Below are 26,190 nucleotides of genomic sequence, written 5' to 3' on the forward strand. Positions count from 1 at the left end.
TCCTAGCATTCTTCCTCCAACCCCACAGCTGTACAATAAACCATTATCATACCATCTATGCAAGAAAGTCAAAGAGTAATTTGCAACAAGCATAGAGGAATCAGGGAGGCCAATGCTGCCTTTCAAAAAAAATAAATAAAAACAACATGCATACAAAAATAACTCGCAATAAAAATCCTTCTGGACAAGAAAGTACTGTTATACTTGACTAGACAAACTAAAGAGAAGAAATTGGGGATGAGAGTTGTGTTTTGAAGTGGAAGAGAGACCACAAGAGGACTGGACCAAGCAGGTACCAGTTACTGATTTTCACTTCTTGTACACCCCCTTCCCTTATCTAGAATCGTAGCAGAGTTCAGGCTGGAATGGATCTCGGGTGGTCTCCAGTCCAACCTCCTGCTCAAAGCAGGGTCAGCTACAAGAACAGACCAGGTTGCTCAGGATCTTGAAAACCTCCATGGACAGAGGCTTCGAAACTGCTCTGAGCAACTTGTTCCAACACTTGACTGTCCTCACGGTGAAAAACCTTTTCTTGATATCAAGTCAAAACATCTCATTTTAATTAATTATGTCCATTGCTGCTAATCCTCCTGCTGCGCGCTCCTATAAAGAGCCTGCCTCTGTCCAACATCTTTTCAGTAAGCATTAGCCTTATTTACCAGCAGGACACACCACAAGGCACACTAAAAATTATATTCTACTAGGCTGAAATTGGAGATCAAAGCACTGCCAACACCTCTTCCCAAAGTCTTTTATGACCACATTGCAAAGACCATGACACCGGAGATTACAAGAGGCTAAGGAAGAAACTGCCATTTCCCAGGATGAGAAAGGCAGCATTTCACCACACCGAGATCAAAACTTTAGCCAACTAGTTCTCCAGGTTGAAGGAATGAGGTGCTCTGAAATAGATGAGCAAACCTAAACTGTTCAAAAGTTGGGCCAAGGCTAGACAAGCTTTGCAACTCTCCTAAACAAGCAAGGCCTGTCGCTTAGATTGGACTAACAAAAAAGCAAACAAAAGGCCTGATTACAGACCTCTCCAAAGATTATATTTGCAAGTAAAATGCAGTATCTGAAAATATAAGCAAGTGCTTTCCCTGTCAGAGACTGGTGACTGATCGTCCTTCCAACTCAATCAACATGCAGCATGGCTCTGCTCTGCACAAGGAAGGAGCCTGATTTGCAGCAGTGGTCTGGACATTTTCAGTTCATTTCAGATAATGCTTTAAAGTCTAAATGTACCAGTGGCATACTGAATCTGACAACACTTTCAGCAGGAGGTTTCCACGACATAGGACATATTTCACCTGAAGATAAAATGGGAGAAAAAATACCAAAGAAATTGCCTTTCCAATTAAAAAAAAAACAGACAGACAGACGTTTTGGCTTTTTCCAAGATGACAGCAATTTTGAAGCTCCAAAAACTATTATAAAATGTAGCAGTTCTCCAGTGGAACAAGACAAACTCCCACATCTCAGTCATCAGCATAAGAGGAAAACTGGTAGGACTTCTTAAACAGACTGCCATTAACAGTGAAAATTAGTCTCCTCTATTGCTAAGTTCTAGTTACATAATACTATTCTAAAAGCACGTTACACTACAGGGGACAGCTTTTTAATTTTTTTATGGAGAATGGGGGACCAAATCCCAAAGCAGCTCAATAGAGGCAGGAAGAGAGGTTGTACAAGAAGTACAGACCAGAGCCTAAGAGCTTATGGACTCCCCTCCCTTTTTTCTTTTCTTTTTTTTTCTCTTTTAAAAAGCTAAATAGAACAACAAGAGAGAAAGAACACAAATATGATAGGTCATTAAACAAATACTGAGTTGCAGGTAACAGCAGATTCAAGTCTTCTTCCTATTACTCTTACTTTTAGCTACCACCTTTCTTATGCTGTGAGCTACGGAGGGCGTTGGCTCTCCCAGCGCTGGCTGAACGTCACTGATGTGGAGGGTGCCATAAGTGGCATGCAGAATGGCACAGCTAATACTCTTTTCCAGCTCCAAGATGGCAAAAGGAAGCAATGGATGGCCTTTTTCACAGGCTTTATCTTTTTTGCAGGTAGCTGGAGTTACAAAGCTTACTTTTTGTTTTGCTTTTAGATGAAGCAATACACAAAAGGTTGTTAATGCCTTTTTTCCCCCCTCAGATGCACTGAAACCTCTTTTAAGGTGTTCTGTAATTCAGTCAGTAGCCTCCATGAAGACACTCCATAAGGATGTTTCATTTGGTAACATTCTTTAAAAAATTCCTGCGGTCAGATGATGGGCAGCCCTGCAGGTCACTTCACCTCCCGCAGCAACTGAGCCGCATCAAGTAGAAAATTCTGAAGACAAATCTCAAAATTTGCTATTAGCATCTAAGCAGGAGTTGTTGAAGGTCAGCAGTAGCTCATTTTTTAGACTTTCAGATGTGATTTTTTTCTGATATAAAATTGACACCTTTCTCATTTTACCAAGAAAAACAATTACCTGGACCAGTATGACATATTTTGTACAGATGAGTCTGAACAAGTTAAATATTTTGGAAAGATAACCCCACTGCCACTACTACTACTGCTAACAACCTTTCTTTTTGTTTAATGACATTCACATCCTAACTGCAGGATAGGAGAGCTGTCCTTGGAAAAAAGCGGCACTTCAAGGTAATACAGTACAATCTAATGAACTAATTGCTTTTCTTTTTTAAGGCACACAATCTGTGGGCAAAGGCTGATCTAAAGCAGAATCTTTTCTGCCTGGGCCATAAATGTTTTGCCAATCAAGTTTTGTTTTGTTTTAGGTTTGGGGGTTTTTGGTGTTTTGTTTGTTTTTGGTTTTGTTTTTAAACAAACTCGAGGTGGGGGAGAAATCAAGCTAGGACCTGAAAAGCTCATTTATACGTTCTTAAACAGGACTTTCTGGCTACCTACAGTTAACAATAACATTTATTATTCCTGTTTCCTCAGATTCACCTTAAAGAAGTTATAAAGTAGAGCACATCAGAAGTCTTCACACAGTTAAATACATAAATACAGATCATGATACTGAAATTTTGCATTTTTCTTCTTTCCAGGGTTGATTATTTCCCTACTACTAATCTATTTCTGTCTCTCCCATCTCTTCAGTTACCCCTCTTCAACATTTTGGTCCTCATATGCCCCATCTCGACACCTTTTCAGGCTAGAACGTACAGAGGGGAAAAAATAAATCATTCAATCTTTCTTGTCTGTTCCTGCTGACAATACATCTTTTTTTTTTTCTTTTACAGATACAATACCTCTTCTTCTTCTTCATATTGTGTGACTATTCTTCATATTACTATGATCATTCTGTTTCATAACAATCACCATGAAAAATCACCTGTTTTCAGAAGGAAATAAACCTCCCATTCTACACACGCAGTATTTGGTTATAAGTAATTAAAATAATTCAATAAGAGTTTAGAAAAAAGTTACTAATTTTAAGAATTAAAGATTCACTTGATTATTGCAATTCCAGCAGATTGCTTCAAGCAATAAATAGTCTTCAGAGGATGCCATTTACCAAGACAGCTGGGAGGACAAAAATAGATGCAACTAACCTACTCACATTGTATGTAAAACAGTTGTAACATGGAGAATGAGGGTAAGACAGCATATGTCAGTAGAGCTTTCTATTTCCACGTACAAAGCAAGTACGTATTTCTCTCAAAATATATTTTATAAAACATGTCTCTGTAGTGCACTGATCCATTTACACAGTATTACCTATCAAAAAAGTTATTTCTATCTTCAACAACTGTTGTTTTAAAAATGTGTAACATCTGACCCTGTGCCATTGCAGTGACTCTGAATCCTGATGAAAGGATCATACTAACTCTTGATATGTTATTTGCAGCATTAAAAGCAAAAAATTGGTTTCACATTTAATTTTACTGAAAAATTACTCAGATTTACAAACCCACTGATTTTCCCATTCAGAATTTTTAGACAGAAATTAAAACATCCCAGACAGCCCATGCTGACAGCTCTTTGCTTGCAATTAATCTTAAACATTAATTCAACAAAAGTCTCAAATAAAAAAAGATACAATACCTGAAGAAGGTCACTGAGGTCAAGTAACATGTCTGTGAAGAAGTCAAGGAATATACATGCTTGTTGAATGTGACAGTGTTTCTTAATTTCATTAGCAACCCAAAAAAAGGAAGACATAAACCCAGGTTTAACTGTCAAAGAAATCAAATAAAGACTAGGTACTTGGATGCACCACTTCTGCTAACAGCCAGCATCCAGCTAATCGTTCAACTCCCCAGAAAATCCTGCCAGCACTCACTGCATTTACTGCAAGAGTTGTCTACAGGGAGTGATGGTCTCAAAAAACAAGCCAACACCTTGTGTGACTTACAATACTCACCATATACTGCAGCCCAAGAAAGACCCAATGATAGCAAAAAACAATAGCAGCAGCAAGACAGAATACTCTTATTACACTTTATTTAAGAATGTAAAGCATCAGTCTCCTAAACCAGCTTAGGAACCCAGGATCCCAGAAAAACCGATGGAAGAGCAAACTAAGAAAACTGCAATAACTTTCTTTTGTCCTCTTCTATGAGGACCTGTCAAAGAGCTGGGAAGAGAAAGCCACTTTGGCTACTCTCTTCTCTGACCAAGAAAATCAGCTGTTACCTTTGAGTTCTTACTCCCTCCATCATATCCTACGCTGCTGCAAAAATATCAGGTCACTGTCTACTACTCATTATGGGCACACTTGGAACTCATAATAGCTAAAAACAAGCCAAAACCACTACGAGTTTCCATTAGATTTTACTGAAAGTAAGCACACTTACAAATATATTGTCTTAACAATAAACGAAAAAGAAAAAAAACACCATTAAGCTTAAAGTGCAAAGGTAGCCTTCTCGCTGCCATCAAAGTAACAAACACATGCTGGATCTCCTATCAGCTACTCAGGTGTGGCTTACACATCGTAAAAGGGTTCCAGTTTTACCATTAAAAGGAGTGTCAAAGTAAAGGGGGGGGAGGTGCAAAGAAAACGTGCGCGGGGGTGTATGTGCATTTGTGAATGTAGCAATGTGTTAAGAAATCCAGTATTAAAAAAAATACAGGGACGTCAGTATAGTTGGGTACATCGTGGTAACGCAAGTACTAGCGTATGTTCTTCTTAAAGTATGCCAGAGTAATATAGTACACGTTTCTCCTAAACATTATCAGCCGTGGAAGGAGAGTAATTCAGATAATGTAAGCAGTTTATACATAAACATTTGTCTTGCTAAGAATTTTTATCCTTGAGCATTTCTATCCTTAGTTTGCATCTAAAATTATATTAATTTAGTACTCCAAATTTGTTACAAAATTCAATACGTTACGTTAATATTATTTGGTGAAAGTTAATTTTAGCATTAAAAAAAGCACAGCATAGCTGGGTATTTAATTAGCTGAAAACTCAGTATGTCTCTGAAAAAATCCAAAATCCCTTATAGATAATATTATGCAAGACATTAAAGTAATCTTAAATTTTAACACAGTAAGGAAATTGCTACCAAAACCAATTTGTAAAATACAGAGCTTAGAAATTTACACAGAGCAATACTGAATTCAACACAACTTTTTGGTCAAAATAGTGAGAAAGGAGAAAATGGAAAGACTTTAACAATGAAATTGCCAAGGAACCATAACAGTCGGCAGCTCAAACAGATCTAGGAAGAAATCACTACACCCGTTTTATGCTTCAGAAACATTCTAGGTCTGAAAACGTTCCTAGCTTGTTACTGGCTTGAAGTGTCTGGTTTCTCTATGCTCACCCTGAGATACCTTCACCACTGAGATAAACTAAAATTATCACTCCTACCTGGTGGATTTCATCACAATTTGGGAAAAAACAAACCAACCCCCCACCCCCAAAAAATCAAAAGAAAAGCAGCTCATAGGTTACTGAGGCACCAAAGTGAGCAACTGCATGGTCCTAGAGTGTGGCTGCTGTCACTGGAGACAGAGGAGACAAGGAGAGCATCAGGCCAGAGGCTAGTTCAGATCCTAGGTGTGCCAACCAGCTACTTTTCTAACCTAGGCATTGCAGTTACAGTCATGAAATCTGTATACCAAAGTATTCTTCATCCTCCTCAGACTGTTAAAACCACCTTGGTGGAAGACCTAAACTTAATAACACATTACAAGTGCTCAGGCTTTATTACTGTAAGAAAAAAAAAATAAATCCACATTTTTGTCCAAGTAAGGAGAAATGGAGAACATTGCATGTGTTTATAACAACAAAATATTAGCGCTAAGAAGATGGGAAATTCACCTGCAGGGTTCAGGCAACTCTGAAGCAATTTAGAGCTACCCTATAGAAGCTTTAACATACAGTTGCTTTGCTCCTTAGAGAAGTTAGTTCAAGTGTCCACTGAAATTGTAAGCAAAGGTCACAGTAAAAACGTGGCATTTCTGGATTGCATTTAAGGTAGCCTCCAGCAATCTCTCTCCCTGATTAGACGTGTAGCTGCCACAGCGAAGCAAAAGCAAAGGGGAAATTTGAGTCATGCAGTAGCAATGGGTTGGCCTTTACTGTGAATATTGTGAGCACAATTATCAGCAGGAAGTAGTTGTAAAAACAGGCAGTTGTTTTCAAACTCCTTTTCAAAGTTGGAACAGTTCAGGAGAACATACAACAACAGCTGAAAACAGCAGATAATACTTCATATGTATTCAAAAATTATACAATCATAACATAAATGTTTTCTTTGAAGCTGAAAGAAAACAATGATAATTTTACATACGGAGACTGCTAGCACATGGAAAAGTTCTCAAAGGGATAGAAAGCTACTGATATTGTAGATATACACATATAAAATAACAGGACAGAAACACAAGGGGACTCAGGTTATAAATGCACCCAATTAAAAAAAAAAGAAAAAGGAAAAGAAAAAGAAAAAAGCATTAGTGGTTTCAACTGCTTTTCCTTTGCTGTTCATTCTTTAAGCTAATTTCACCAAGGTGTGCAATTGACTGTCCATCACTAGAAACTTTTAAATCAAAATGAGATGAGTCTAAAGCCTTTACTTCAAAAGATTTAATTCAAGGGAATCCTTTGACCAACGTGATGCAAGAGGTCAGACTGAGCGGCCAGAATGCTCCCCTTCTGCCTTTATAATCTAGTAATCTGTGGATAATGTGAGAGCACCATGAATCACAGCAATAATGATCCCATTCTCAGCACCAGAGGAAACAAAAGTTCATGATGAAATGAATAGTACCAGAAACCTAAAACCGAAAATACCAAAACAAGCAGGCATTTGTCCTTCAGACAGACCTACATTTTACATATTCCAGCAATCCTAAAGTACTTATATGCAGCGAAATCCCCTTGGTTTTCAATATTAACATTTAGCAGGAGGCAAAATTGCCATTTGCCAAAGTTGAGATGCAGAAACAAATTGTGGAAGATGCTTTTAAAAGAACAACTATAATTTACAATAGAGTCGCTCCCCCTCCTAAAAAAAAATATTTAAAAATAAATATTTATTTTAGTGTCTGACAATCTACAATAATCAGGAAGCCTTCAAACAGATTATTTCATGCTACTGTGTCAAAATTCTTCCACTACGTAGCATGTCATATCTGGGAGATACAGGCACATATAAGCAGCATGGAGAACATAAAGAGTCTAGTATTTCTTTTAGTTAGTTAGTTTTTGTAAGTTACCCTCAGGACTTTTTTTACTTATTTTTACAAGCTTACTACAAAATCAGCCATACCACAGAAAGAGGACTAATGCCAAGGAATCGTGACTGCAAGCCACTCAGCAGAAATTTGACATCCATAAAAGCCGTGCTGTCCCCTAATGAAGCGTTACCTTTTTTCAGTTGAAGCTAAAATGCTTTCTGTTTCTAACAATAACTACAACCAGATCCATTAAATATATAAAATATTTAAACATAGTCACTCTCTGTACTCAACAAGAGCAATTCAGCTGGCTGCAAACAAAAAAGCAAAGGTTAATAGGAAATCTGACTGAAAAGTAAAAGAAATTTCTGAATATTAAAACAATTTTTTCTCAGGTTCTAAATTAAATTAAATATTTGCAATTTCAATGTTAGGGTTCTGTGTAAGCTACATAAGAGATGGGAACTTCCCAGAAGCACTTACAATAACAAACACATGGAGATAAGACGAAAGGGAGGGTGGACAGAGAAGTGGAGTGATACCAGGGTGAAAAACTAGTGACAGCATTTCGCTGGCCCTGAACCCAGTTTTCCACCTTTCAGTTCAACACCCAATTCACAAACTTCCTTTTTTATATTTTCATACACCAAGTGATTTCTGATTATGACTTATCACGATTATATCTCTGCTGCTTTACAAACTTTCACCATTTTAATTAGCAATTAATTAAAACTGACTGACAGCACTAATTGTTTAAGGTAAACATTTCTCTTCCCAACGACACTGAACTAAAATGATTAGACGATAATAACCAAAACCAATTCCTTTGTAGAAAACTCATTTCTGATAACTCTAATAAAAGCTTTGCCTTGAGGCGGAAATCCTACAGAGCCAGATTCCAAAGTTTAAGTTTGCAATTTTGTCTGTGCAAAGAAGTCCACATAGCACAGGCTATACTCGAGTATACAAATAAAAACCGCATTTAACAAATCAAACTGGTAAGCACAAATGCCTTGTTTATAAAAAGCTATCTTTATTTATGTGTAGATTAGTGCATGATAAAAAAAATTGCATTTTGGTCTGTGGGGGTTTTTTTCCTTCTTTGCACACAGCTGCATGTCTGTGTTTCATAAAACTATATTTTTCTATATTCTGTATTCTAAAATCCCCAACTTAAGGACAAAAAGCAGTGCCGCACTCCTTCCCCAGGTAAATCAGGATGTTTCTCTAGCAGTTCCCTTTCAGCACGTGCAACGTTACTATCTTCATAGTTAAGACAAAGTTAGCGGCAGTAATTCAGCGTTGTACAACCACCCAGGCAGATTATTAAAGAGACGACAGGCATTTTGGGCTGCATTCAGCCTGCCTGATCTCATGGCGTTAACTGAAAGGGTTAGAGGTGTAGCTTTCTGGCTCACCTAAGATCTGAATTAGCCTCTGACACCAGTTCTCCCTTCCTCTATCTCCAGTGACTGCAGACAAAGTCTAGGGCAACTGGGCTGCTGCCTGGGACCACAGCCGGTTAGACTGGATGGATCCAACGCCTGTGAGCTACATTAACCTTCAGACTCCCCAATGCACGTACAGCTCAGTCTTTACTAAATTAATACTGTAGCTCTTCTTAATAATTGTCTTCAGAGTCATTCCCATGTAGAGGCACATTTTCAAAAGCACGCCAGGCTAGCTGAATATGTAGCGAGCATTCAGCACTTCTGAAAACACTGCCCTGAGAGAATACGGTCTTCAAAGGACTGGGGCTAGGCTGTATTCCTAGTGTTACTGACTTCAAGTAAATAACCTGCTTTGTGGGATATTGCAAAGCATTTACATAGTCGCATGTAAATTTATAACGCAGTGCAACACAACCGAAAAAAGTAAGAAATACATTTCTTGTGCCAAAATGCTTGTACAGTCAACTCTCAATTACTCAGGATACCAGATGGATAAAATATGCAAAAGAATATCGGTACTAAGCTACTGAAAGATAATCTAGTTAGTATATTTACTTTGGGAAAAGAAAATTTAGGCCTAGAATGAAAATGTAAATATTAATTTAAAAGTTTTGAGAGACAGGAGGTTAATCTTCAACCTGGATGATGTGACCATGTATAAATAACAGTTGGCTATATTCAAACAACAAAAAGTCTCCAAACAAGAAAGAGAGACCCCGTCCCCTGAACAGTAAATTGAACAAGCGCTGGTGAGGGAAAACAAGAGAGGTTGCTAGGAGAAGCGAGGTTTAAGGAAGAACTTAGAAGAGCAGGGCTGGCAGACAAGAATGGGAGAGAGGCACCAGGAAAGGAGCAAAGCTCAGGCTGCAAGGGAAAAAGAGTAAATAGTAAAATCACTGCAGAAAACATCCTGTATCTGAAGAGAGTTCAAACACATAAGCAGCTATGAAATTGCACAGTCCAAAAATGTGCACAGAATAACTGTTTGATAATAAAGTGGGCATTAAAAAAAGCAGCTGGGAAGGAGGACGCCAATAGTAAAGATTTAAGTAAACGTAAAGGAGTTCAGTTCCCTCTCTTTTCCCTGTATACAAAGTCTGTAAAGGTTAGGACTCTTGTACCAATGGCAAAAGAAAAGTTTCACAAAACTCAGAGGTGCAGATTTGGAAGAGGTATTCCGAGATGACAATCAGGTATTCAGCACAGCAGTAACATACATGTTTGGAAATGTGAAGCAGCTGGCTGAGACAGAGAAGCGCCAGAAACTCGAAGCAGAGAAAAATCACTGCCTGCTCAGAGGTGGCAAAGGAAAACCAGCACTGTCATGAGCCTGACGCTCTCCTTTTCAGAAAACTCCAAATGGGATAGTTTAGAAAGATGCAAAAAAAGGAAAAAAAAGAACAAAACCCAAACCAGAATAATCTCAGCCAGCCTGCCCCAAACTGGCTTGATTCTGGCCCATAACCACCCCCTTCCCTGGGCTGCTATTTGTGCAGCAACGTGACAAACCAGCCTAGGGAACTGTCTGAAATAAATATTTTTTATTTTCTTTTTGCCTGTTTTCAGCTGCATTAACTCCCCAGTTCACATGTAACTGCACAAACACCTGGGCTGATAGAAGGCAGGGGACGGACTGGGGGAGGACTGAGCAGGCAAGGGCAAAGCAAGATGACTTCTTTCTGAAGCCACGCCAGCTCACACTAGCTTAAAGCATTCATCAAAACTAGAGCCTGAGACAATCTCTCAGTCACCCATCCCACCTTCTCAAATTTCTCTTTAAAGTAACACTGTTTGCAGAGTTCTCTCCAGCTTGCTCCAAAACACAAAGACCTACCTTATCTGGAAGAGAAACCTTAAAACAAATAAGGAGCAAAAGCCTGCAGAATAACTGCTTTATAGTAAACCAAAATCTTCTAAAACTGGTAACCCCTTCCTTGTTTTAAGTACATACACAGTTCCTGTGAGAAAGTTCATCATAGTACTGCTCTGGTTTACCCACAGTAAACACCCAGCTATACTTTTTGAAAAGTAGCATTACCGTGCTCAATTAAACCAGAACAAAACCAAATCCTGTAGAAACAGAATGTTTTACATTTTCCATGCTAGAAGCCAAGCGTTACATCTTTGCTTTCATACCCATACTGAGTCTAATGCACTGGTATTAAGTGCTCCTCGGGGAATTATCCAACAGACCTTTGCTGGGATGGGAGCACGAAAGCTGCTGTACCCAGCACTGGGACATGGCAGAGTCTGCAGAGAAACTCAGACGCTGCTTTCCTGCCAGTATCAGTGAACTTGATTTATCCATGCATGGGCATTATCTAATATCTTACACATAAAACAGTGCCACTCATTTAGCAGAAAATTTCTGACACTAGAGCCTTTGTTTTAAGAAAAAGTATAGCTTCAAAAATATGAATTGCATCCCTGCCATTCTGAGGCTGCTGACTCCTTAATGGCCTTTGGTGGGAAGTACAACAATCGGATGTGTTAAATTTCCCATTCTCAAAGGCCTTTAAGAGAATCATACCAGCATATGTCACGTAACACAATGACAGAATAAACCCTTCTGTATCAGTTGCCTGTAGAAACCTCTTTCGTTACTTGAACTGGATACGTACCGCCATGCACCAAAGGGAGCCCTTACATTCAGAAAGCGGGCAGGACAGGAATACCTTTCCCCCTAATGGTGTATTCCTGGTGAGCAGAAAACCTCACCTCGGCAGGCGGGAGAGCTCTCTGCGTTCCCACCCTCCCTCACACCTACAGCACTCCGTCGGAAAGCGCCAGGCGTAATGGCTTCATGGATGTGGCCGGCTCTCTCCTGGGGCAGACTAAGAAACACTTTCACAAATGCTACCAAACTGTTAATAACTAGTCTTGTAGTAGTTTTTAATCAAAGCAAGTTTGATTAAAGGCATTACAGTAACTCACGATAACTTCCCCAATCACCTCTCTTTGTTACAGAACTGAAACACAGCATGGAGCGGAAAACTGGGCACTTAGGACTAAGCTTATCAGCAGTGCTTGGAAGCCAGTACAACATGCCACTTTTACACTGGCTGAACTCCTCAAAGCAATCTGGTTTAGTCATTGTCAATAAAGTAAATAGGAAAACATGGAGCTAAACTGATGCGCCGCATCGGTGGGTTGAAAAATCCTCAACCCATGCTTTCACTTGAAGAAATGCCTACACTAAATATAAAAAAGATTTCTACATGTTCACTGTAGCAGAAACCTACATAAGTCATAACAGCACAGAGGTATACAGAACTTGATTTTTATTAGAGTTACATTTTCGAAACTGGGCTTGCCTTATGGTTCATAAATAGCAACTTATCCCAAATGAGTTACTAATAAAGCATTCTACCAAATATAGAATAATGCATCTTGCAGAGGCTATGCTTTAGAGTACCACCATAAGGGTGCTCAAGGGACATTTGTTTAGCAGTATGGGAGTACAAAACTCACATTACCTCCTTGGACAGTTATCCAGGTATCTTGGGATACAGTAACAGACAGAAGCAATGAGTTAGTACGTTTCAATTTACCAACCTGCAGACAAGATGTAATATGCAGCCATGTCTTCACTTCTACTTCACAGCAACGCACAAGGAAGAGATTACCTTAAGCTGTCACCAGCAGGGTGAGAAGACAACTTCACTTCTGAGAGCCCAACTAAACAGGGCTCATGAAGAACTAAAAAAAAAAACCCAACTGCAATAGCTTTTCTAACTTTAAAAATATCAAATTCCAATTTTAAATACCTTTCAGGGCTAGAGACAAGTGATGCATCATACTTTGAAATGGATACAATTCTCAACATGACACATTCCCCTTCAAGGACATAATATACTGGATGTTAAATTTAAAACAAATTTATGTCTTGAAAAGTTGCCCCTAGAAAAAGATCAGATTTGGTCCTTGAACAAGTATAATACAGCAGGTGGAGGGAGGAGTTTACATGGTATGGAAGAAAGACGACAAATCTGAGATTTTAAGGTAGCTAACTTTTCAGAGAGTTCAATTACAAGAATAAATCTTTGAGATGGTCTATTGGGCAGGGAAAATACAGTCGCAAGCATTTGATACACTTTGTATTTTATCTACATGAAAGGGTGGGAAATAACTGCTTCCCTTTTGGAATTAGTTTTTCCCAAGAAATTGAAGGCATAGCCCAGAGGGACTCTAGGCTGTGCCTCAGGACACTGAGTTTCTGTTTCCATTTTTGCCACTGCCCCACAAAAAACATTTCATCCTTCTTTATCATGTTTTTATAATGAAGACAACAGTTTTCCCCTCCTTGGTAAAATGCTATGAAAACTTCTGATTATCTTACTATTAGAATACACATTTTGACTCTGGGGTTCTGTCCTGGTTTCAGCTGGGATAGAGTTAATTTTCTTCCTAGTAGCTGGTATAGTACTGTGTTTTGGATTTAGGATGAGCATAATGTGATAACACACTGATGTTTTAGTTGTTGCTGAGCAGGGCTTACACTAAGTCAAGGCCTTTTCAGCTTCTCATACTGCCCTGACAGCAAGGAGGCTGGAGGTGCACAAGAAGCTGGGAGGGGACACAGCCAGGACAGCTGACCCCAGCTGGCCAAAGGGATATTCCATACCATATCACGTCATGCTGAACAAAAAACTGGGGGGAGCTGGCTGGGGAGGGCACGGCCGCTGCTCGGGAACTGGCTGGGCATCGGTCGGCAGGTGGTGAGCAACTGCGTTGTGCATCACTTGTTTTGTATATTCTTTTATCATTATTTTCCCTTCCTTTTCTGTCCTATTGAATTGTCTTTATCTGAACACACAAGTTGCACCTTTTTTCTGATTCTCTCCCCCATCCTGCTGGAGAGGGGGGTGAGCAAACGGCCGTGTGGTGTTTAGCTGCCTGCCGGGTTCAACCACGACAGGTTCCCAAGTCTCTCCAAAGGGTAAAAGAAACAAGCTTTCAAATGTATTTCAGCTACAATCTCCCAGTAGGAAACTAACTTTACGGTCAACAATTATTTTGCAGACCATCTCCCTGCCTTCGAAAGACCCAAGCTACATCCTCTGTTAATGCAACATCCTGATCTACCTAGTGGGTTTATGATATGCAAATCAATATAGAAATTTGTCCCCCTGTCCAAAACATGCAGAAAGGGCTTAAGAGCTAAGTGACATCCTGAGCTCCTTCTAATAAAAAGAGATGCCATGCATATCACAGATTCAGTCCCTCCTTTCAAGTCCACCAGTCCTAATTTTCACGCCTCTATTATCCAAAACACATAGCTAAGAAGCTCCTATAACAACTTTAAAATTCTTTATTCAATTTCATATTTAGTTCAATTTTGCACCAATTTGCTCTAAACTCACTTTGTAAATACACATATTATCAGTGTTAAAAAAGATAAAGCAAACGTGAACTCCCTGTTTATTAGTTATTCATCTTTATGAAGGGATCCTTAAGGAGCAAAAGGAAAACCCTTTATTGGGGCGAGAGGAGGGTAGGAAGGGGCCAGAATACACATACTGATATCCTACTGAAAACTCAGGTCTTCAGTAAGCAATCTGCTGCAATTCTCTACTTGTCATGGGTACTGCAATTCTGTTGGCATGACTGTCAATATTTACTTCACTTAAGTAGGAACTCCCAAAGCATCGCAAGACAATGTTGCACAGCATCAGTTAGTGAACACACTGAAGTTAATTTACTTGCAAATGGCATTTGTCACGTTCTTAAAAGTTAACAACCTTCATTAAACGGTTTTAATCAAGATGGCAAATGAGGAATATTTTCCTGAAGTGTCATTTTAAACTTTTACCCCTGTATTATCTTCTTTTGAATGCTGTAGCAATGGCAAGCACTTATCTTGTGTCTCTCTTACAGCACAGAGACTGCTCTTTCATTATGAGTTTTTAAGAAGTTGTAAACTTATCTCAGCTGCTGGAATTCTTCACAAGAGAAAAAAAAAAATCAGTAATGATGTACATATCATCTGCCTCTGGGAAAATCAAAACTGCCAGTGATATGCTGGGAAAGATCTCCTTAGACTCCTTTCACACAGTCTTGAAGTAGTTTTATTGTAACCAAGCAGTGTAATTTCAAATAACATGCTACAGTGCGCTGACGGCAAGCTCCTAAAATACAGCTCTGCTCCAAACAACAACCAAGAATGCTATTGTGGGTCTCGTGTTTACAGCTGCTCACTGATTGTGTCATATCTGCAAAGCTTTCAAGAAAAATGATAACTTTTTTTTCCCCCCACTGCTGAGACTCACAAATTCAGCCTAGGATTTTGATAACAAGCTTAGTACAATACCAGAGCTAGTGAGCCTGCAGAACTTGCTCCTTTTCACAATTTTAGCTAAAAATTCCAAGTGTTCTAGCCAATATACTTGGAAAAGTACATTCCAGGATCTTAACAAAACCTAACAGGAGATTAACATGCAGAACAGGACTCCTACATTGTGGGAAGCAGCATACTACTTACTGTATGAGATATAGAGGCACATGGGACACAAACATGTCTACATCATATTACTGCTCTGATGAGCAAGTCATTTCGCTTCCCTTCTGTGCCTCAGTTTCTCCAACCAGAAGATGGCGATTGTAATACTGACCTTCTCCATAAAATGCAATAAATTCTACACCTCCATCACCAGGACCCTCAGCTAGGAGGGAGCAAACTGGAATGACAGTCCTGCTGCCAGAACTGTTTACATATTAGGTCATTATATTCATATACAATAAATACATTAGTAAAAAAAATAAAGAAACACACAGAAATAACCTGAGAGAAAGAAGCTGAACTAGGTATACACCCTCTCAAAGCCTGCCATTCACCTACAAAAGCTTCCACTTGTTTGCTCTTCTCCTGGCTCCACAATTCTTGCGTTTCAGATTGCACAGCAACAACAGCTTCAAAAGGAGAACAGGCAGGGTTTGGCCCTGACTACCCTCTTGGCTTTTAACTCCCCTTACAGAAGCAAATCCGAGTTTTCTGCAAGTCAGGAAGAGGCTTCAGTCACCAGCGCTAAAAAAAAAATAATTAAAGGAAAAAATCAATAGCACCTGTCATTGTGTTGCCCATCAGAAGACAGATCACTCTGGACTCTGAGCAAAGAGAAATTCTCCATACAGACCACTAGCCAAACGCTTAAACTGCCAAGTGGAAAGACACTTCAGCTGCACCCCTGAGCAAAGTGTCCCCTACTCATCTGTTTTACATGACAGCCTAACCGACACAGGCTCAGGGGAAACTGGCACTGCAGTGGATGCTGCTTACCTTGACTTCAGCAAAGCTAAAGATGTGGTCTGCCATGGTGTTCTTAAAGCCAAATTGTTGAGACATCATGGTTTGGCTAACAGGCCTAGAAGGTAAGCAGAAAATTGGCTGGACTGCCAAGTTTGAAGAGCTGTGATTAGTAGTACAAAGCCCAACTAGCAGACAGGTATACAGGGATCCCTCAGGGGCAACGCTGTCTCAATTAGCAGTGAGACATCAAGGCAGAAGGCACCCTAGGCAAGTATGGAGGTGACACCAAGCTGGGAGAGCAGTCAATACATCAGAAGGTGGGGCTGCCATTCAGAGGGACCTTAGCAAGTTGGAGAACTGGGCTGACAGGAGCTGCATCTTTGAACTTCTTGAAAAGTCTCACGCCCGAGACAGAATAACCCCTTGCTACAGTACAGGCTGGGACTGACCACCTAAGGAACAGCTTGCACAAAAGGAGCTGGAGGTCCCCATGGACAAGTTGAGCAGGAGTCAGCAGCAAGCTCTTGCATCAAGAGGGACCAAACATGTACTGAGTTGTATTAGCAAAAGTGCAGCCAGCAGTGGAGGGAAGTGGTTTTTCCCCTCTATTCAGTACCTGTGAGGCTGCACCTGGAGAGCCATGTTCAGGTCTAGGTTCTTAAGTACAACTTCAGTACTCTGGAGTGACGACAGTGGAGGGCCACTGAGATGGCTGAGGGGCTGGAGCATGTGATATACAAGGAAAAGCTGAGAGAGCTGGGCTTGTTCAGCCCAGAGAAGAGAAGGCTTTAGGGGAGATCTAATGCTGTCTTAACTACCTAGCGAGGGGTACGTAGAGAATATGGAGCCAAATTCTTCTCAGGCACACAAAGACAGAATGAAAGACAACAGGCGCAAGTTGCAGCAAGAGAAAATTTGATTAGATATTAGGGGAAAAAAAAACAAACAAAAAACCTCTTTGCCATGAAGGTAGTAAAACACTGCAATAGAGTGCCCAGAGATGTCTGCTGCTAGAGACAACCAACACTCAACCAGAGTAGGGCTTCAGCAAGCTACTGAGGATGTGAGTGGAGAATTGGAGAGTTGACTTCCAGAGGTCCCTTCCAATCTAAATTATTCTACAGTCCTACATAGGACAGGCTTTCTGGATTGTCTCTTCCATATTTCATCACCTTCAGATATATTGTCTATATAAACATTCCCCTGTATGTACCACACCTTCTCTGACTGCTGGAGAGCTGGTGGAAAATGCTCTGTATTCTCTTTCCTCCCACCCTAGAACCTGTCAGTAGGAAGGACTGTTGTGATGAAACACTTCTGTCAAGCTACTTTTTTTTTGCAGCTTCTTTTTTTGCTGCTGTCCTCATGTTCTGGATACTACCTCTCAGCCAATGTTCTTGGCTCCTGATTGTGCTCCCAACTTCTCCAGTTGCAACAGGAGGAAAGTGACCAGTTTACAGCTCTGCTAGGAGGGCTGCCAACATTATCAGCAAAAAACAAGGACTGGAGCATTCTCTTGTTTCATCATTGAATGACTATGAGAAAAGCTGAGACACTGAAGCCACCAGTTCAAAGACTGAGGAATGAGTACAGCAGCAACCAATACTTGAATTGCTTTCCTCTGCCACAGTAAGAGCTTAGAGTCTAGGTCGAACATAATAAATATTAAACTGAACGTTGACAAAAATATTTTTCAACTGAAAAACTATAATCTGAATATGTGCTGGAAATAATTATTGGCAATGAACTTGGTCCTCCAGATGTGACAAGAATGCAGTGATTTGGGAGTCCCTCAGAGACAGCAGCACAGATGCAGTCCATCTGTTGCATTCTCTAGAAGACTGATCCTTTAAGGACCAGAAATTTTCATATAGAAAAGAAAATTAAACTTAGATTCTGCAGAAGTTAACAGCACTCATGTGGGAAAAACCAAACTTTCAACTCCAGATAAGTACAGAATAGAGCGTTCTCTGAATTCAGGTACCAACCGAGACACAGCAGCTGAAACCTCCAGATGTTTCTTTGAAATAAGACTTCTTCAGTAATGACTTAGAATTATTTTACAGTTCTTTCCTCATTTCCCTGGAGATCAAGGATGGTCCACTGGTGATTTCAATGGAGAATATTTCTTTTGAAATTTGCAATTCAGACACCCCAGCTCTCTTGCCCAACAGGAAAAGTCACAGAAAAGCATCTATAATCTCACAATCTTTGGAGCTGGACAGGCAGAACTTCATTAGTCTGAAGCCATGGCTTCATTGGGGGGGGGGCAGGGGGGTGTGAGTGTATTTTTGTAGTGCAGGTTAGCTAGAAGGGGACAAAAGCCGTGCAAATCAATGACACAGTGGTGCTTTCTCAGAAACTAGCAAGTTCAGATAACCGCTCAAATTTTCTGCAGTCTAACTTGAAACACCAGCTCTTCATTTGTCCTAGAATTGTGCCACACATTACAGTACCTGAAAAGACAATAACAACTTTGTTTCCCCTTGGAAACTGCAAGGTCAAAAGGCTCTCTACAAGCACAATAAAAAGTTAAAAGGACCAATTATAGAAGGAAAAATACTGTAAAAACAGATAAGGTGAGAAATTCTCCTGACAATAAGACAGAGGCAATGCTTGGAGTTCTGGTTTTTGTGTAATAAAGACTTTCACATTTCAGTTGGTACATCGTGTTGCTGAATTATGTATTTTTACTGCACAATTTTCTCGTCATTTTAAAAAGATTACAGCATGTTAGACACAATTTTTTGTCCACACTAAAAGGATTTTTTTCAGTTTATATATTTCCCCTCTTTCAAAATTTGCTTCCATCATGAGTAGTTCATATATGACAACGTAAAATATATTGTTCACCACTCCTCCCTGCTTACCAATACAAAAGGAATCTGAAGAGCACTCTGATTTCTACTCCCTGTCGAGGCATAAGCTAAGACTTTATTTTTGGCAGACAAGCTGCTCCTTCATTGAAGAAACAGTTATACATCTCCATTTAAAAATACCGATTAGCAAATCTCATAGCACTTTACCAACACATGCAGTCAAAACATCACTGAGACTACTGTGTTTCTCCCAAACTGGAAGGATGTTGAAAACTTAAATGATTCACTTACAGCTGATTTAAAGATGAGAGCTCCGCAATTTATGTTTTATTGTCAAATGTTTAAAGGATTAAATCTAAATAAAATACACAATACACAAGCTTCAAAGCACACGTTATCTTCAACATCTTATTTCCAATTAGCAAGTCAAAATAAAGAAGGCATGGGGAACATTTGGCTTCAAAAGCAGAGCTCTGGAAGAAATCAAGATTTTCGTTGTTTTGGGTCTCATTTAAGGCTGCTATTTTCCCAAACTGCTGAAACTGGATAAGATGGAAATATTATTCTCTCTCTCAAAGGGGGGAAAATAGCAGACATACCACCATATGATTGAGTATTACATCATTCGTACTTACAATACTGAGCCAGTCTGGCAGTTAAACTTAAAAGACATTTTCATTTGCCTTTGAGGAAGGACATGGACTTGCCATAAAGGCAGGCTAACATTGAAGAGGTTAGAAAAGGCTCAGCTCACAATTTTACTTGGCACGAGATTACAAAATGCTAAAAGTCTTTCGCCAAGAAGCATTTCCAGTATGAAGTTTGTGTATGAAGACTGTGTCATACAAACAAAATCCTAGTGAGAAACATCTGAAGAAATAAGACAGCTCTTGAGAAGTATTTTACCAATTTTTAAAAGGCTTATACATTATTAGGATGTAAGAAATCATTATCAAGATGACTTTCAAGATAGGAGGACAGGCCAGGTATGAGAATGAATGCTGTTTTTCCAAAACAAATTTGAAAGGTAGTATTGTTTCTCTGATATACCTTCACTTTGTTCTTACAACATTAAGAAGTGTAAGACAAAAAAAGCTGCATAAGCTTTAAGAATATGATGAAAGTGGACACAGTTTTAGAATACCTCAAGCTAAAGTAATATTTGCAGATAGCAAGCACAGAAATGCTTATATGTCTCAACGCACTGGCTTTTAATCACCCTATTTTGCATTACTGATCTTAATTAAACTATTTAATAATATGAATTTGTCTTCTAAGGCATCATTCTTACTGCATTAAAATGCAAATACACAATCTTCAAAATGATTTTAATGAAGGAGAGCATTTAATTTTCTAATTGACTTCTAAAGTATTATAATGCAGAAAGCATTAGTGATGGCTACAACCAGGAATATTTTTCAGTGACCAGATCAAAAACATCAACCATAACTGATCACATTTGCTACCAGGATTTATTTAAACAAAGCATCAGGTAACCTTCTTTTCTTTTCTTTTCTTAAGGGGGATGGGTGTGCAGGGAAGGAAGGGGAAGCGTCTCCTCCACATCCCACACCACATCCAGCATATCCTCCGACAAAAGCAAGAATGTGTCACACAATGACCAGCTGTACCACACTGTTTTTTATTTAGCTGGTGTTTGCAACATATTAGCTCCCATCAGGTCAAAACACCACAGTTAAATGCTGGTTTTGCTGACATAAGCACCAAAATTCAGATGCAGAGATAAACATCTGAATTAAGCAGAGCCAACCTAATAATTTCCTCTTTTAAACAAGCTTTAAGAAGATTGTTAAATATTTATTTTCACAAGCATGCAAGGATCGCTGAAGGTCAAAGACATCAGAGGTGTGATCCCCTTCCTTATCATCCCTCCTTTGTATTTATTTCACTGGAAGAAGGCCTTTCTGCCATCACATTTCCCTCCCCTCATCCATCACCTAGAACTTGTCCTGCCTTCATTCCCCTCATTAGTTCCCACCATGTTTCAAAGCATCACCCCCTCTCAGTGCTGCTGCTAAGCGAGGGCTGCCCCTCGTATTTTTACCCCGGTATTACTGATGCCTTCATAGCTCTCCTGCTCCCTGCTTCTGTTTCTTTCCTTGTTTCACCTTTACCACGAGAATGTCTCATCGGTTCAGAAACCCCAAACTGGAACGTAATTACTAAGACGACAGACCATGCAATGAATTTTATTAATTATTATTTTTATGGACGCAATAACAGACCACTATTACATGCATTAAAAATATGGCTCAGATGCTTCTGCTGTAGGCATTTCTGCATTACACAAGGCCCGACATGGTGATGGAGCACAGGACTGCTGAACAATAACACTTCTTCTACCCGCCCTTAATGGAATTCAAGCCCACAGCAACAAAGGCTTCAGTGGACCTAATCCAGAAGCCTACAGAGTAAAGCCCGTCCCTTCCTTTCAAAGGGGGACCACAATGACAGGTTTTGTCCCAACACAGAAAGGTACAATGGGCAAGGGACCTCCAAAATCAAAACAATCTAGGTGCAACAGCTCTATTGAGCACAAACCCCATGTTTTTCAGCAGTCGTACCCATCGACGTGCTTTGAGAAAGAACTGCCTAGAGAGAGACTTGAAACACTCCGCTCTGTAAAGCAAAAAAGTATTTCTGCAGTCAAATTTCCAAAGAGAATTATTTTGACCTTTACTGTTCAAAATATCCCTTAAATGAGGAAAACAAACAACAAAGCTATCAAAACCAGCCAAAATCTGTAATCTTGATAGGCCATCTTGTGACCCTGTCCCCCTCTCTGCCTCTGCAGGTACTTTGTTTAATGCTGCATTATGGAAAAGTTGACAACTTGAGCCACCTGCTGGGTACCAACATCCTGAGGGGAAAAAAGTTGGTCACTCCTCTACACAAAAGCTGGTGAGAATTTCATCAGCGAATTCAATGGGGCAGGATCAGGCCTCCCCTTGCCAGCACCAGAGGTCAACTACTTTTTATCCTGAGTTAGTAACAAGTTAACAGAAAAGCATATTTTCAGAGTGTGCAATTCTTAAACAAAACATTAGCCTGAACACACACACACGCAAAATTACAGTCCTCCTGCTTCTTTTCGATGATATATTTAGAAATCCTATTAGCTGGAGAAATCAACATTCTTATCTGAATTTCCAGGATGCTGTAACATGCAAAATTAGAGCAGCTCTCTTAAGTGGGTCAATTATCACTACTGCACTTACAGCAGCTTTTCCCCTCCCTCCCTGCAGCATCCATAATGGGCATTTAGCACACGGATTTAAACAGTAAGATGTTGAGTTGACACACAATGTAAAGTTCCCTTCCCCTTTTATATTTTCAGAATCTTAAAGGGACAAAGAAAACCACCCAAATACAGAATCTCCACATTAAAATTACGGTCTCCCTGCGGAAAGCTTCGATGACTTTCAGCAACAGGGCTCCCTGCAGGATAATGCTAGTCAGCAATCACACTCACTATTTTCCTGCCACATCTGAGTCATGCACAAGTGAGGTTTATGGCTTTCCCCCCCAGGGGACACAAGGAGAACCTGAGGGCCACTAACCATCTCCCCAGTCCTGTCCCCCAGGTGCAGGGCCATACAACCAGTTTGAAAGGCTTCAGGTTATTTTCTTCTCAAGAGGGAATTCTCTTTAAAAGACGCTGCAAATCACCAAATACAAGCGGAGCAATTCAAGTACCCAGCATCACTTCAGATATTACAAAGACATCCATAGAGGACTGACAGATATGACACAGGACCTCGGAAAACACAGGTTCTTCTGCAACACAGCTGGAGGCCAGACAAGATAACCAAGACTGACATAGCCCCAACCCCTCCTGCCCTGCTGCCACCCAACTGCAAGCGCAGGGCGGCAGCCCAGAGCAGCCCTTGCAGTAAGGGGATGCAGTGGGGAAGAGAACGGAACCACACAACGGAGCATACAACGTCAACGAGCACGTGGAGAGGAAAATTTTACTTTCCCACCAACAGGAAAGATGAAACACCTCATTTTCTCTGCAGTATACTTCCTTTATACATATCTCTTTATATGGCAAAAAAGCGTGAGGCAGTACTGCGAGTGAAAAATCATATGATTCTCCTTCATTCCATGGAAAAGGAGACTGGATATGCTGGCTTCAGGTCATGAGCCCTGCTGTTGCAATTCAGCAGTCCCAGCCCTGGCTGGAGGAGAGGGTGATGGGGAGAAATTAGAGTGCAGAAATTAAATTTCTATTGCTGCCCCTGGCTGCCTTCTTCCCTACATCTCCAGCATTTTCTCCTGTGGTACCAAATAGGAATGATCACAGAAGCCAAGAGTTACCAAACACATGAACTATTTGGAAATAGATGCAAATAACATGGGGCAACACTAGCTGCACCCTATATAAAGGTGGCAATTTTTCATTAATAGATTGAAACTCTCCCAGCTAAAATCCATCCACGCAAAAGCATACCAATTTTAAAACTTCATTTTGAAATGAAGTGGACAAGGCTTTTCCAAGACTTCAAGTCCAAGCAAATGCTTCATTAGGAAGCATTTCTTTACTGAGGGTGTGGTCAAACACTGGCACAGGCTTCCTAGAGAGGTGGTTGATGCCCCAAGCCTGTCAGTGTTTAAGAGGCATTTGGACAATGCCCTTAATAACATGCTTTAACTTTGGGTCAGCCCTGAAGTGGTCAGGCAGTTGCACTAGATCATGACTGTAAGTCTCTTCCAACTGAAAATGTTCCATTAAACTTTCTATGAAGTAAGATCTTGGTATCCTTTACCACACACACACACGCAAAATATCTAGTGAAATTAAATAAAGTAATTTGCTTTTGTAAATATATGTATTTTTAAATGTGCAATTTAAAATCCATTTTTAATCCTTGTCACACTCAACACCTGAACAAAACACATTTTGAATGCAACTGTATTTAATCAAAAGTAAAAAATTTCAGTTACTAAAAAGAAAGTACTTAACCAAAGAGAAATAGAAACTGGTTTTATTAACGTGCCTAACTAAAGCTCTAAAATTTTGTTGATTAAAGCCTAATTTCAAAAGTTAACTTTTTAATTGGGAACACTAGGGCCTGCTGGCTCCAGGAAGTTTTAGTAGAGGTCAAAAGATTGCTAGAGATCTAATTTTTCATTTCTAATAAAAAAGGAAGTCTTGCCCTTTTCCTTGCAAAGATAGACCTTGAAGTGTTAGTAGGGAAACAAAGAATGTATCCATCAAAGGCTCTCATGGCGAGGTTATACAAAGCTTCCCAAGACAGTATGGAAACCGACAGAGCCTGCTAAGGCTCGAAAGGAAATTAGCTGAACTTCTCTTGCAAAGACCAACAAGGCAGAAAGGCTCAGTAGCAGATGCCTAATCTAGGATTAAAGAGACCAATTCCTTACTCCATCACAGATTTTCTGGGTAACTTTGAATGCGTCACTTAGCCTCAGTTCTGCACCTGGAAATGAAGATAAATACTCTCAACTTCCCTTACTGTGACATGAAAATAAACACATTAAACCAGGAGGCATTCAAATAGCTTGGCAATAAAGTGCAAGTACTGCAGACAAATAGGAAATAACAAAGTACTGCCCCATTCAGCGAGGAGGTGCCCATTTTTTCCCCAAATCCTTCTTGCCTGCTGGGATCCTGCAACGCCTTCATGATCTTCCCTCAAACAAAAGGGAGGTTTCACAGGGCACAGGAAGCAGGGGAGGAAAAGCACCTTACACTTTCCCACCCAGTGCAAGTTTACACGTAAAAGACACCAAACCTTCTCCTGTCAGCCTTCTGCTCCTAGTGCTCAAATTTAAGAGGTTCTTTTTCTTGGACATTTAGCGGAAAGGTTCTTCTGCAAACAACTCACTTGGCCTCAAGAGTGGCCAAGAGTGGCCTCACTTGGCTGCCCTGGACTGACCCCAGGAGGACCCCACCTCTGTCCTCTGACTACACACGAAGCCGCTGAAGACCACCTGAATAACCTGGGCAACACCAAGGCCAGGAGGCAGCGGGAAGGGCTCGGCGAGCCCCCCGGCATCGAGACTGATCAGCTTTACTGAAGGGGGAAAAACCTGCTCTGAATTTACCTCCAGAGGCAAACAGAGGGATATTTACACAAGAGATGTGTAAATCTCTGGTGTAAGGGAACTTTGCGAGGACTCTTCTCATGTGGAAAAGGTTTTATTTACTAAGCCCTAACAAGACAGGATTTGGTTTACAACTAAGGGTGCATTTTCCATAGAGCTTCAAAGGAAAAGAATAAATAAATAAAAAAGGTGCATGTGTGTGGGATAAGAGACATTTACCATGTAAAATGTTGCTGTAAAAACACCCCAGGTTATAGCGTTCAAAATATTACAAAACAGCGGACAGTTGTACAGTTTTTCTAACAGTTGTGTACAGTAAAAAGGATTACAAACACAATGAAAGGTTCCTTGATTAAAACAAACTGATATCCCACATGGAAAATCCTGGCCAGGCTCTCATTGTTCCCGAGTGACCCTAGGGCAGCCACGGGTTACAGCCGAGCCCGTAAGTCACTCAAACACCCTGCCCGGCTCTTCCCAAGTTCTCTCTCTCGGGAACGGCAGGACCAGCTAAAGAGCCCTTTGTTTCCATTCAAACATATGTAGGGGTGGAAAAGCTGTTCAAAACATTAAAGAGAAACAACTGAGGACTGTTACTATTCCAAGAAACAAATTAAGAGCCAGACTCTGAAATGCCCGGAGCACTGGCAGTGCCAGCTGAAGTCAGATGTCACTGGAAACGCTCAGCATCGCTCAGCCTCTGGGAGGGGGACAACCGGTTCCACCAAACCTGAGGATTTAAAAATCACTATCTCCTTCAGGGGTATTTTTTGCATTATACCTTTACTTCTGACACTGATATAACAGACACATTTTATAAAGAGAATAATAAATTCAAGTTTTTATAGGTAGCTCATCAAAAGGATGAAACACCTCCCAAATTCAGCTAATAGCTAGTAAGCCATCTTCCCTTTAAAACATTAACGCTGAAAAGTAATAT

General features: G+C 40.2%; 1 protein-coding gene across 2 annotated transcripts in view; it reads right to left on the bottom strand.

Moving 5' to 3' along the window:
• Positions 1-26,190, bottom strand: part of BRF1 (BRF1 general transcription factor IIIB subunit) — a 177,182-nt gene that overhangs the window by 101,926 nt on the left and 49,066 nt on the right. For both annotated transcript variants that reach the window (XM_072866243.1, XM_072866242.1), the window contains exon 4: positions 4,057-4,088. In XM_072866243.1, coding sequence (XP_072722344.1) covers positions 4,057-4,088 — 32 coding nt within the window. The remainder of the gene's footprint in view (positions 1-4,056; positions 4,089-26,190) is intronic.

This window comes from Ciconia boyciana, chromosome 6 (assembly GCF_034638445.1).
Source record: "Ciconia boyciana chromosome 6, ASM3463844v1, whole genome shotgun sequence".
NCBI classification, from domain to species: Eukaryota; Metazoa; Chordata; class Aves; order Ciconiiformes; family Ciconiidae; genus Ciconia; species Ciconia boyciana.